The following is a 13,956-nucleotide window of genomic DNA, read 5'->3' as shown; positions in this document are numbered from 1 at the left end:
CGAGTTTACATTGGATAAATAACATCTATGCTAGCACAAATTCATATCATATGTTGTTAGTGAAAAAACATTTTAAAATTCCTAAAAGGAAAGAAATTAAGGCTGGGCTTGGTGGCTCACGCCTATAATCCCAGCACTTCGGGAGGCTGAGGTGGGCAGATCACCAGAGGTCTGGAGTTCGAGATCAGCCTGGTTAACATGGTAAACCCTGTCTCTGCTAAATATACAAAATTAGCTGGGCATGATGGCATGTGCCTGTAATTCCAGCTACTCAGGCGGCTGAGGCAGGAGAATTGCTTGAATCCGGGAGATGGAGGTTGCAGTGAGCCAGGATCGTATCGCTGCACTCCAGCCTGAGTGACAGAGTGAGACTCGGTCTCCAAAAAGAAAAAAAAAAAAAAAAAAAGAAAGAAATTAAAGATACGTCTTCTGACCTCAAAACAATAAAACTAGAAATTGATAACTAAGAATATGAAGATCAAAAGCCTCAACTAATTTGAAATTTTAAATACAAGGTACTGAGGACAGAAACTAAACTGTAATTATAGATGATTCAGATAATAACTTTAAATGTTATCAAACATTAATTTAAAAAATTGAGTATTCCTTTTATTATTTATTTATGTATTTTTGAGACAGAGTCTGGCCCTCTCACCCGGGCTGGAGTGCAATGGCACGATCTCGGGCTCACTGCAACCTCTGCCTCCTGGGTTCGAGCAATTCCCCTACCTCAGCCTCCTGAGTAGCTGGGACGACAGGCACGCACCACCACACCCGGCTAATTTTTTGCATTTTAGTAGAGATGGGGTTTCACCATGTTGGCCAGGATGGTCTTGATCTCCTGACCTTGTGGTCTGCCCGCCTCAGCCTCCCAAAGTGCTGGGATTACAGGCATGAGCCACCATGCCCAGCCACACCTGGCTGATTTTTGTATTTTTAGTAGAGACGGGGTTTTACCATGTTGGCCAGGCTGGTCTGGAACTCCTGGCCTCAAGTAATCTACCCGCCTAGGCCTCCCAAAGTGCTGGGATTACAGGCATGAGCCACTGCGCTCGGCCGAGTATTCCTTTTAAAAGCTACAAAAATAGTTCCAAGAAAATATTAGGAAAAATTTAAAAAGAGAAATTATTAATTTACAACAAATTTAGGACCGGGGGCGGTGGCTCATGCCTGTAATCCTAGCACTTTGGGAGGTCAAGGTGGGCAGATTGCCTTAGCTCAGGAGTTCGAGACCAGCCTGGGTGACACGGTGAAACCCCGTCTCTACTAAAATACAAAAAATTAGCCAGGCGTGGTGGTAGGCACCTGTAATCCCAGCTACTCAGGAGGCTGAGGCAGGGGAATCACTTGAACCCGGGAGGCGGAGGTTGTGGTAAGCCAAGATTATGCCACTGCACTCCAGCCTGGTGACAGAGCGAGACTCCCTCTCCGAAAAAAAAAAAAAACTCAGAACTGATAAAAGCCAGTTATCTGATTTGGAAAACACCATAAAGCAGATGAAATTCAAGTACAGTCTAAAACTACAGACTTAGAACAGATTTTAATTTTTGTTCTTTAAGTAGAGTGGGGGTCTTGCTATATTGCCCAGGCTGGTCTTGAACTCCTGGCCTCAAGTGATCCTACTGCCTCAGCCCCCAAAGCTCTGGGATTACAGGCATGAGCCACTGTGCCCAGCCTTCATTTACTATTATCACTACTGGGACTTCATCAAGGGTACCAATTCAATACTAAGTATACTAAAACTAAGAGATTTCCATAACTGGCAATAATAAGTTAGTGGCAATAACAAGTTAGAATCAGGATAGATATTTCACTCAAAAGAGCAGCAAAAAATATAATATTCACAAGAATTTGACAGAATAATTAAAAATTCTAAATTTCTTCTGGAAGAATAAATGCACAACTGAAGAAACAAAGGGGAGCCAATAGATATATCACAAAGCTAAATTAGTTAAAACTACGGCTGGCATGCATTTATTCATTCAGCAAGTCTTTTTTTTTTGAGACTGAGTCTCACTGTGTCGCCCACTCTGGAACGCAGTGGTTTTTGAGATCTCTGCCTCCTGGGTTGCAACCTCTGCCTCCTGGGTTTAGGCGATTCTTGTGCCTCAGCCTCCCGAGTAGCTGGGACTACAGACACGCGCCACTATGCCTGGCTGAGTTTTGTATTTTTGTGGTAGAGACGGGGTTTCACCATGTTGGCCAGGCTGGTCTCAAAACTCCTAATGTCAAGCAATTCATCTGTCTCGGCCTCCCAAAGCGCTGGGATTATAGGCGTGAGCCACAGCACCTGGCCTGCAATTTTATTTTTGAAAACGGGCCGGGCGCGGTGGCTCAAGCCTGTAATCCCAGCACTTTGGGAGGCCGAGACGGGCGGATCACGAGGTCAGGAGATCGAGACCATCCTGGCTAACAGGGTGAAACCCCGTCTCTACTAAAAAATACAAAAAGCTAGCTGGGCGACGTGGCGGGAGCCTGTAGTCCCAGCTACTCGGGAGGCTGAGGCAGGAGAATGGCGTAAACCCGGGAGGCGGAGCTTGCAGTGAGCTGAGAGCCGGCCACTGCACTCCAGCCCGGGGACAGAGCGAGACTCCGTCTCAAAAAAAAAAAAAAAAAAAAAAAAAAAAAAACACTGGTTCGAATGAAACAAAATACCTTATCCCACGATTGTCTTTACAAGGTGAATGAATGTGTCTTCTTTGTTTAAGGTCAAGATCCAAAGCTTTGGACAGTGTACTGTACTGTACACAAGCTGACACTCAAAGGAAGATGCGCTTTTGAAGTTCACTTACCAACTTTGAGGAAAGTTTTTAGTTCCAAGGGTCGCAGCACTGGTTGTTTTTCTATACGACCGTAGGTTTCTGCTATGCTCTCTACTTCCACTTTAGGGCATTTAAACAGCTCATAAGTCCCATCTCGGTTCTGGATAAAGCTACGGGTGATTTCCAAGGGCATCTGGACACCAAGACATACCAAAAAAGGGTGAGAGAAAAACTTTCAAAATAGACCAATACCTGGATGACAACAAATCTTTTATTATTCCTTCTTTCTTGTTAAGTATATTCAAATGAATTACAACTTCCCTGTTTTTCAAGAAAATCCTGTCAACAAATTTGCCTTTTCTCCCTTACGTCATTCATGGCTTTCCTTTTTTCTCTAAAATCTTAAATTTCCACCCCAGCCAAACCATATACCAGTTGAACCTCTAACATCTTCATGGGTACATGACTGTTGCTGGCACAGACCTGCTCTAAAATCAGTTTTATTCCTTCCCCTACTGCTCTGCTAGCAGCATTCTTCTCTTAAATTCCTCTGTTCATACACCTACAGTTCACCTCACATCCTGTATGCTTCATACTGTCCTTGGGATTGAGCCAGGCAGAACTGGAACTGGATGCTGTGGTGACCCAAAGCAAATTACAAACTTCTCAGAGCCTGTTTTCTCATGGGCAAAATGCAGTTAATGCCAGGACATGGCTGGGAGTTCAAATGAGGTGATGGAGGTAAGTAATGCCCAACAGTGAGAAGCTCCATGATTGTTAGCTCTCTTCTCCCACAAGCCTGCACCCTAGGTTGCTTCAGTGTCTCCCTAAATGTCATCCATTCCAGGCTAAAAGCTGCCTCTGTGACATCTGCATTTAAAGGAGTTCCTCAAGTACCTTTAATGCCAATACAGTCCTTTTCTAGGGTTCACTTTTTTTTTTTTTTTTTTAAAGAGGCAAGGTCACTGAGGGCGGTGGCTTGTGCCTATAATTCCAGAACTTTGGGAGGCCGAGGTAGGCAGATCACCTGAGGTCGGGAGTTTGAGACCAGCCTGACCAACATGGAGAAACCCCATCTCTACTAAAAATACAAAATTAACCAGGCGTGGTGGCAGATGCCTGTAATCCTAGCTACTCAGGAGGCTGAGGCAGGAGAATCGCTTGAAGCTGGGAGGCAGAGGTTGTGGTGAGCTGAGATCATGTGATTCCACTCCAGCCTGGGCCACAAGAGTGAAAGTTCATGTCAACAACAACAACAAAAAAAGTCAAGGTCTCACTTGGTTGCCCCTGCTGGAGTACAGTGGTACAATCATGGCTCACTGCAGCCTCCAACTCCCAGGCTCAAGTGATCCTCTTGTTTCAGCTTCCTTAGTGGTTGGGACTATAGGCACACACCACCAGGCCTCACTTTTTCTTTTTTTCTTTTTTTTGGAAATGAAGTCTAGCTCTGTCACCCAGGCTGGAGTGCAGTGGCACGATCTCGGTTCACTGCAACCTTTGCCTCCCAGGTTCAAGTGATTCTCCTGCCTCAGCCTCCCAAGTAGCTGGGATTACAGGAGCAAGCCACCATGCCTGGCTAATTTTTGTATTTTAGTAGAAACGTGTTTTCACCATGTTGGCCAAGCTGGTCTAAAACTCCTGACCTCAGGTGCTGCGCCCACCTCGGCCTCCCAAAGTGCTTGTATTACAGGCATGAGCCACCTCGCCAGGCTCTTTTGCTTGCTTTCTTTTCTTTTCTTTTTTTTTTTTAAGAGTAGCGGCATAGCTGGCCGGGTGCAGTGGCTCACGCCTATAATCCCAGTACTTTGGGAGATCGAGGAGGGTGGATCACCTGAGGTCAGGAGTTTAGGACCAGCCTGGCCAACATGGTGAAACCCTGTCTCTACTAAAAATACAAAAATTAGCCAGGCGTGGTGGTGTGCACCTGTAGTCCCAGCTACTCAGGAGGTTGAGGCATGAGAATTGCTTGATCCTGGGAGGTGGAGGTTACAGTGAGCCGAGATCGTGCTACTGCACTGCAGCTGGGCAACAGAGCAAGAGACTCTGTCTCCAGAAAAAAAAAAAAAAAAACATAAAATGTCTAGTGTGGCTGGATGTGGCAGATTACACCTGTAATCACAGTACTTTGGGAGGCCAAGATGGGAGGATTGCTTGAACCCAGGAATTTGAGACCAGCCTGGGCAACATAGCAAGACCCCATCTTAAATTTTTTTTCTTTTTAAATCAGTAGGGTGGGCCTGGTGGCTCATGCCTGTAATCCCAGCACTTTGGGAGGCTGCAGCAGACAGAGTCCAGGAATTTGAGACCAGCCTGGGCAACACGGGGAAACCCCATCTCTACAAAAATAGCTGGGCATGGTGGTGGCATGTGCCTGTAGTCCAAGCTACTCAGGAGGCTGAGATGGGAGGATCACTTGATCCCAAGAGGCAGAGTGAGCTGTGACTGCACCACTGTACTCCAGACTAGGCAACAGAGTAAGACCCTGTCCCAAAAAAACCAAAATACAAACAAAAAAGACCAAAAAAAAATTTTTTTTAAAGTGTCATTTCTCAGCCGGGCACAGTGGCTCATGCCTGTAATCCCAGCAGTTTGGGAGGATCATGAAGTCAGGAATTCGAGACCAGCCTGGCCTACATGGTCAAACCCTGTCTCTACTAAAAATACAAAAATTAGGCTTGGCGCAGTGGCTCATGCCTGTAATTCCAGCACTTTGGGAGGCTGAGACAGGCGGATCACGAGGTAGGAGATCGAGACCATCCTGGCTAGCATGGTGAAACCCCGTCTCTACTAAAAATACAAAAAATTAGACAGGCATGGTGGTGGGTACCTGTAGTCCCAGCTACTTGGGAGGCTGAGGCAGGAGAATGGCATGAACCCAGGAGGCGGAGCTTGCAGTGAGCTGAGATTGCACCACTGCACTCCAGCCTGGGCGACAGAGCGAGACTCCGTCTCAAAATAAAATAAAATAAAAATACAAAAATTAGCCAGGTATGGTGGCACGTGCCTGTAATCCCAGCTAGCCAGGGGGAATTGCTTGAACTCGGGAGGCAGAGGTTGTAGTGAGCCAAGATTGTGCCACTGCATTCCAGCCTGGGTGACAAAGCAAGACTCCATCTCAAACATAAAATAAAAAGGGTCATTTCTCTAATGAGAACAAAGCTGTAGTTTGGGGAGGAGGGTTTAATTGTGCTGGTGCCACTGACTTCACAAATATTATATCATCTCAAATTATTTATATACTTTCTAGCTGCCTGCCAGTCAAATCTAGGACTCATCATAAGTATTAGGGGATCATTATTTAATTTATAAGAAAAAATTGTGTTTTTTTATTCCAAAGGCAAAGAAAAAGTATATTGCAATTTAAGATACTTTTTTCAAGCCATAGGGAACACACATTAAAATCAGAATCAGAACTATAAAGCCAGGGATATTTCTGAATAATCTCTTAGCATGAAAAAAAAGAAACTCTGGTGTCTGTAACTCAAGGAACCAGTGCAAATATACTCCCTGTACTTGCCTCCCTCTCTTCCCTTCACAACCCTCCCACTGTTATAGAAATAAACTCTCACCTCTGGGGTATCTAAGATTTGTTTAACTTGCAGGATATTAGTGATATGCCAAGTATATTTGGAAAAGGTTCCCAGTGGCAAGGCATCTTTCCGAACAAAAGCTTCAACGTGAAAAAAGGACAAAATTAGATTACCAAAAAATAACATTTTCTTTTATTGTATTTGTTACCTAGTTTCTAATACAGTACTATTATTTCCTTATAGATTCTCAGCACTTTTAAAAAGAAATTCTAGAGGCAAATATATAAAAGGGTTTGGCAGAAATGTGACAGATCAATTGATATAGATAATTGATATGCTGATCATTGAAGGCATTGTGCTCCAGACATATGAGTAGAAGTCCTAACTCTGAATACTCAATGGTGAGTATTCCACACAGATTTTTTCCAAATGTAATTCTCTATGTTCAAGACATCATCCATCACTATACCAAAGGGAAATCCTGTACCTGTGGTGGAGTTGGGAAGCCGTTTTTTTGCACTTCCTATAGATATTCTCTGTTGCAGGGCATCAAAAAAGGACTGAGGAATGTGGAACACCAGTGGTTCTGGTTTGCCTGTGGGAAACAGGAAGAAACAACTCATTTAAAGAAACTCAGAAGACTTTCTGATGTACAGGGAGAGGTGGAAGAAAAGGAATCATGGGATGGTAAAATAACTAAAAATACCACTGAGATTTCTTTATACAGAGGCAAAAAGAAGGCTTTGATTGACCTTTCTGGGCCAAGAACTATCATTAGTCCTACTCTTGATCCCTTGCAAACACAAAACACACAGTGTAGCCTGGGCAACAAAGGAAGACCTGGTGTCTACAAAAAAAAATTTTTTTTTGAGATGGAGTCTCACTCTGTTGCCCAGGCTGGAGTGCAATGGCATGATCTCGGCTCACTGCAACCTCTGCCTCCCAGGTTCAAGCAATCCTCCTGCCTCAGCCTCCTGAGTAGCTGGGACTACAGGCATGTGTCACCACACCTGGCTAATTTTTATATTTTTAGTAGAGATGGGTTTCACCATGTTGGCCAGGCAGGTCTAAACTCCTGACCTCGTGATTCGCCCACCTCGGCCTCCCAAAGTGCTGGGATTACAGGTGTGAGCCACCGTGCCTGGCCAAAAAAATTTTTTTTAATTAGCCAGGCGTGGTGGCATGCACCTGCTGTCCCAGCTACTTGGGAGGCTGAGGTGGGAGGATCAACTGAGTCGAGGAGGTTAAGGCTGCAGTAAGCCATGGTCATGCTACTGCACTCCAGCCTGGTCAACAGAGTGAGACCCTCCCTCAAAAAGGAAAAAAAAAGAAAAGAAAAGAAAGGCCAGGCATGGTGACTCACACCTGTAATTCTAGCACTTTGGGAGGCCAAGGTGGGCGAATTACCTGAGATCAGCTTGGCCAACATGGTGAAACCCCATCTCTACTAAAAATACACACACACACACAAATTAGCTGGGCATGGTGGTGTGTGCCTGTAATTCCAGCTACTCGGCAGGTTGAGGCAGGAGAATCGCTTGAACCCAGGAGGCAGAGGTTGCAGTGAGCCAAGATCACGCCACTGCACTCCAGCCTGGGCAACAGAGTGAGACTCCATTGAAAAAAAAGAAAAAAGAAAATGAAAAAACAAACCAACAGAGTAGACCCTTGTCACTCACCAGGTATACATTTCAAATCCGCAATTTTAAAAAGACCAACACAGCACAGACTTTCCCCCTTAAAGGGTATGCGAAGTAAGATGGGATGAGAACAGCAAGGCTAAGGTGGACTGCCTCCACTTGATTCCCTCTTGCTCGCAATCCCCAGGTTCTTGCTATTTGCATTCATGTCTAAGCAAACTAACGACATGCTCTCTCACCCGATGGTCAGCACCATGAATGCTGAGGGACTACAAGTTAGGACACTGCTTACCCAGCAAGCATCTGTCTTTCTCCCTGAATATAACCTCAAGGCAGGCAAAATACTTGAAAGTGCTTAACAAACCTTTTAAAGAAACTTGTGGCCAGGCATGGTGGCTCACACCTGTAATCCCAGCACTTTGGGAGGACGAGGTGGGTGGATCACCAGGTCAGGAGATTGAGACCATTCTGGCTAACATGGTGAAACCCCATCTCTACTAAAAATACAAAAAATTAGCCAGGCATGGTGGCATGCACCTGTAGTCCCAGCTACTTGGGAGGCTGAGGCAGGAGAATCGCTTGAACTCGGGAGGCAGAGGTTGCAGTGAGCCAAGATCACACCACTGCACTCCAGCCTGGGCAACAGAGCAAGACTTGGTCTCAAAAAGAAAAAAAAAAAGAGAAACTTGCCAGGCATTAGGTCAACAAAAAGAGAGTTAAGGGCTGGGTGCGGTGGCACAAGCCTGTAATCCCAGCACTTTGGGAGGTTGAGGCGGGTGGATCGAGAGGTCAGGAGATCGAGACCATCCTGACTAACACAGTGAAACCCCATCTCCACTAAAAATACAAAAAATTAGCAAGGCGTGGTGGCAGGCGCCTGTAGTCCCAGCTACTTGGGAGGCTGAGGCAGAAGAATGGCGTGAACCTTGGAGGCGGAGCTTGCAGTGAGCCGAGATCGCGTCACTGTACTCCAGCCTGGGTGACAGAGCGAGACTCCATCTCAAAAAAAAAAAAAAAGAGAGTTAAGGGGAGGAGGTCTAGTGAGTTCAGAGTCTTCCTTAAAAATTCTTTCCAAACCAGGTGCGGTGGCTCACAACTGTAATTCCAACACTTTGGGAGGCCTAGGTGGGCAGATCACTTGAGGTCAGAAGTTCCAGACCAGCCTGGCCAACATGGTGAAACCCTGTTTCTACTAAAAATACAAAAATTAGCCAGGAGTGGTGATGCATGCCTATAATCCCAGCTACTCAGGAGGCTGAAACACGAGAATCTCTTGAGCCTGGGAGGTGGAGGTTGTAGTGAGCCAAGACTGTGCCACTGCACTCCAGCCTGTGTGACAAAGCAAGACTGTCTCAAAAAATAAAAAAGAATTAACTTAAAGAAGACTTCCCATCCTGGCTAACCCGGTGAAACCCCGTCTCTACTAAAAAATACAAAAAAATAGCCGGGCAAGATGGCGGGCGCCTGTAGTCCCAGCTACTCGGGAGGCTGAGGCAGGAGAATGGCGTGGACCCGGGAGGCGGAGCTTGCAGTGAGCTGAGATCCGGCCACTGCACTCCAGCCTGGGCGACAGAGCGAGACTTCGTCTCAAAAAAAAAAAAAAAAAAAAAAAAAAGACTTCATAAAACATACACACTCATAGTCCAGGAGTGAGCTGATGGAAACTTGGACAAAGGTGATAGTAATGGAGATGGTGAGACAGAGTAGAGGGTGGTACAGGAATGGGGTGGAAGAATGGGATGGAAGAGGGAATGGGATGGGATGGAAGAGGACGATAAGTGTTTAGCTTATAATATTATCAATATTCTGTTTTCTGGGCTGGGCATGGTGGCTCACGCCTGTAATCCCAGCACTTTGGGAGGCCGAGGCAGGTGGATCACCTGAGGTCAGGAGTTCAAGACCAGCCTGGCTAACATGGCGAAACCTCATCTCTACTAAAAATACAAAAAATTGGCCGGGCATGGTGGTGCACACCTGTAATCCCAGCTACTTGGGAGGCTGAGGCAGGAGAATCACTTGAACCCGGGAGGTGGAGGTAATAGTGAGCCAAGATCACGCCACTGCACTCCAGCCTGGGCGACAAGTAATTCTCCTGCCTCAGCCTCCTGAGTAGCTGGGACTACAGGCCTGTGCCACCATGCCCAGCTAATAGAATACTTTTAAGGCAACAAGCAGAGACCGGTTAGATCTGAAAATGCTGATGTTCCACAAGGCTATTAGAAATCACACCCAAATACAGCCTGTGTTCTCCAATCTTCCTCAGCGTGTTTATGTCTTTTTTTTTTTTTTTTTTTAGATGGAGTCTCGCCCTGTTGCCCAGGCTGGAGTGCAATGGTGCAATCTCGGCTCACTTCAACCTCCGCCTCCCGGGTTCAAGCAATTCTCCCACCTCAGCCTCCCAGGTAGTTGGGACTACAGGCACCCGCTATTGTGCCTGGCTAATTGTTTTCTATTTTTAGTAGAGACGGGGTTTCACCATGTTGGCCAGGCTGGTCTTAAACTCCTGACCTCAAGTGATCCGCCCGCCTCGGCCTCCCAAAGTGCTGGGATTACAAATGTGAGCCACCGCGCCCGGCCAGCATGTTTAGTAATTCTCTATAACTATCTTAGTCTCATGTATTAGATTTTCATTTTTTCTTCTTTCCATACAGGGTCTCGCTTTGTCACCCAGGCTGGAGTGCAGTGGCACTATTTTTTGTAGAGATGGGGTTCGCTATGTTGTGCAGGCTTAGATGTTCATCTTTTTTTCCCCTTGCTTTGATTTTAAGTTTGAGAGTTAGAATAGTTTTATAAAGCTTCGGTATCTCCCTCACCAAACACACACACACACGCACACACACACACAAGAACTTGTGCGAGCAATCAGACTATCTGCCTTTACTTATTATTTGCTATGTTTTTTCTCTTCTGTCTCTAAATTATAATAATTTTGCTGTTCCTGAATTTTAATTATGTGATTGTTCTTTTGTTTCAATTAGATTTTTACTTTCTTGTGGCCCAGTGCTCTCTGGACTGAAGTCCAATTACTTTTCCTATAAGAGTAGAATTACAGCACAATTACCTTAATTTCTCCTACTTTCAGTAAGAGCCCAGTTAGATGAACAGTACTTACCATCAAACTGATAGTGCATGGTCTGATGGATGCGTTCTGTGACACTGGCCAGCCAGTCTTGGAAGGATAAAGTCACTTGTGCCTCATCTAACAGCTGACCACAGGCTAGGAAAAAAAAAAAAAAACACACACACACACATACAAACTTCTTTAGTAACTTTTCTTACAAAATAAACAGCTAACTGAAGTTTGAAAAAGTTAAGAAGTTTTTTATTTTTATTTTTTTGAGACGGAGTTTCACCCTTGTCGCCCAGGCTGGAGTGCAGTGGCGTGATCTCAGCTCACTGCATTCTCCGCCTCCCGGGTTCAAGCGATTTTCCTGCCTCAGACTCCTGAGTAGCTGGGATTACAGGCACCCTCCACCACACCTGGCTAATTGTTGTATTTTTAGTAGAGATGGGGTTTCATCATGTTGGCCAGGCTGGTCTCCAACTCCTGACGTCAGGTGATCCACCCACCTCGGCCTCCCAAAGTGTAGGGATTACAGACGTGAGCCACCGCGCCCAGCGCCCACCTGTTTTTTATTTGTTGACAAGGCTTTGTCATGTTGCCCAGCTGGCTTCGAACTCCTGGGTTCAAGCAATCCACCTGCCTCAGCCTCCTGAAGTGCTGGGAGAAGTGTTAATAAGTTTGTCCAGAAAAAAAAAAAAAAACTTGAAGCTGAACTTCAAAGAAAGCCAATAAACTAAATGAAATAAGATATTCTGGGATTTTTTCTTTTTCAGACAGAGTCTCACTCTGTCATTCTGGCTGGGGTGAAGTGGCATGATCTTGGCTCACTGCACCCTCCGCCTCCCGGGTTTAAGCGATTCTCATGCCTCAGCCTCCTAAGGAGCTGGGACTACAGGTGCGTCACCATGCCCAGCCAATTTTGTTTTCTTTATAATAGAGACAGGGTTTTTGCCATGTTGCCCAGGCTGGTCTCAAACTCTGGCCTCAAGTGATCTGCCCACCTTGGCCTCCCAAAGTGCTGGATTACAGGCATGAGTCACCTGAGGTCAGGAATTCAAGACCAGCCTGGCCAACATGGTGAAACCCTGTCTCTACTAAAAATACAAAAATTAGCTGGGTGTGGTGGCATGCGCCTGTAATCACAGCTACTCTGGAGGCTGAGGTGGGAGAATTACTTGAACCTGGGAGGCGGAGGTTGCAGTGAACTGAGATCGCGCCACAGCACTCCAGCCTGGAAAAGAGTGAGACTCTGTCTCAAAAAAAAAAAAAAAAAAAAATACGAAATGAGAAGCAACACTAAACTGCATATTAAAGAATGGTCCTATATAATGACTGTTTTAGGATGGGCTTGGTTGCTCATGCCTGTAATCCCAGCACTTCGGGAGGCTGAGGCAGGAGGATCACTTGAGCTCACAAGTTTGAGACCAGCCTGGGTAACATGGCGAAAGCTTGTCTCCACCAAAAATACAAAAAATTAACCAGGTGAGGCCGGGTGCAGTGACCCCCGCCTGTAATCCCAGCTCTTTAGGAGGCCAAGGCGGGCAGAGCACGAGGTCAGGAGATCGAGACCAGCCTGGCTAATACGGTGAAACTAAAAATACAAAAAATTAGCGAGGTGAGGTGGCGGGCACCTGTGGTCCCAGCTACTCAGGAGGCTGAGGCAGAAGAATGGCATGAACCCAGGAGGCGGAGCTTACAGTAAGCCGAGATCGCGCCACTGTACTCCAGCCTGGGTGACAGAGCAAGACTCCGTCTCAAAAAAAAAAAAAAAATTTCCCAGGCGTGGTGGTGCATGACTGTGGTCCCAACTACCTCTGGGAGGATTGCTTAAGCCCAGGAGGCAGAGGCTGCAGTGAGCCGAGATCACGCCTCCACACTCCAGACTGGGTGATAGAGTGAGACCCCATCTCAAGTAAAAATAAATAAATAAGTAAAAATAATGGCTGTTTTAGAGACTTATAAATTAGTTCTATTCCTGATGAATATGTATCTATATGCCCCAGACCCTCTCAATGATGAACGTATTGTTTCATGCCAAGGTTGAGCACAAATAGATTAAGACTGAGTGATGAACACACTGTGGGTTGCAATGATACCTTCAGACTTAAAACCTAAAACCTTGTATTCAGAAATGTAAAATGAATTAATTCACTTTTTTTTTTTTTTTTTTTTTTGAGACAGAGTCTTGCTCTGTTGCCCAGGCTAGAGTGCAGTGGCACGATCTCGGCTCACTGCAACCTCTGCCTCCCGGGTTCAAGAGATTCTCCTGCCTCAGCCTCCTGAGTAGCTGGGATTACAGGTGCCTGCTACTGTGCCTGGCTAATTTTTGTATTTTTAGCAGAGATGGGGTTTTAACATCTTGGCCAGACTGATCTTGAACTCCTGACCTTGTGATCCAACCACCTCGGCCTCCCAAAGTGCTGGCATTACAGGCATGAGCCACCATGCCTGGCCAAATTCACTTTTTTTTTGTTTTGCTTTTTTTTTTGAGGCGGAGTCTCGCTCTGTCACCCAGGCTGGAATGCAGTGGTATGATCTCGGCTCACTGCAAGGTCTGCCTCCCGGGTTCACACCATTCTCCTGCCTCAGCCTCCCAAGTAGCTGGGACTACAGGTGCCCGCCACCATGCTCAGCTAAATTTTTCTATTTTTAGTAGATGGGGTTTCACCGTGTTAGCCAGGACGGTCTTGATCTCCTGACCTCGTGATCCGCTTGCCTCGGCCTCCCAAAGTGCTGGGATTACAGGCGTGAGCCACCGTGCCTGGCATTCACTTTTAAATATAAGTGAAAGAGTGAAATCTTGCAGCCCTGGAGTAAATAACTGGAAAATACAGTAACGAGTGATGGAATTTAATGGAGCCAGTTTAGAGTTAGGAGTCAAAAGGCTATGGGAGGCTGGATGTGGTGGCTCATGCCTGTAATCCCAGCACTTTGGGAGGCCAAGGCGGGTGGATCACCTG

General features: G+C 46.0%; 1 protein-coding gene and 1 long non-coding RNA gene across 4 annotated transcripts in view; both read right to left on the bottom strand.

The window, feature by feature from the left end:
* C13H2orf42 (chromosome 13 C2orf42 homolog) overlaps positions 1–13,956 on the bottom strand; it is a 43,547-nt gene that overhangs the window by 9,097 nt on the left and 20,494 nt on the right. For all 3 annotated transcript variants that reach the window (XM_050754432.1, XM_050754434.1, XM_050754433.1), the window contains exons 6-9: positions 11,045–11,149; positions 6,780–6,887; positions 6,332–6,432; positions 2,793–2,955 (exon numbers count right to left, since the gene is read on the bottom strand). In XM_050754432.1, coding sequence (XP_050610389.1) covers positions 2,793–2,955; positions 6,332–6,432; positions 6,780–6,887; positions 11,045–11,149 — 477 coding nt within the window. The remainder of the gene's footprint in view (positions 1–2,792; positions 2,956–6,331; positions 6,433–6,779; positions 6,888–11,044; positions 11,150–13,956) is intronic.
* Positions 1–13,956, bottom strand: part of LOC126934114 (uncharacterized) — a 239,224-nt gene that overhangs the window by 209,137 nt on the left and 16,131 nt on the right. The gene's annotated exons all lie outside the window — the stretch shown is intronic.

This window comes from Macaca thibetana, chromosome 13 (assembly GCF_024542745.1).
Source record: "Macaca thibetana thibetana isolate TM-01 chromosome 13, ASM2454274v1, whole genome shotgun sequence".
NCBI lineage: Eukaryota > Metazoa > Chordata > Mammalia > Primates > Cercopithecidae > Macaca > Macaca thibetana.
Note: the sequence above shows the minus strand (reverse complement) of the source record. Positions and strands in the feature narration are given on the sequence as shown.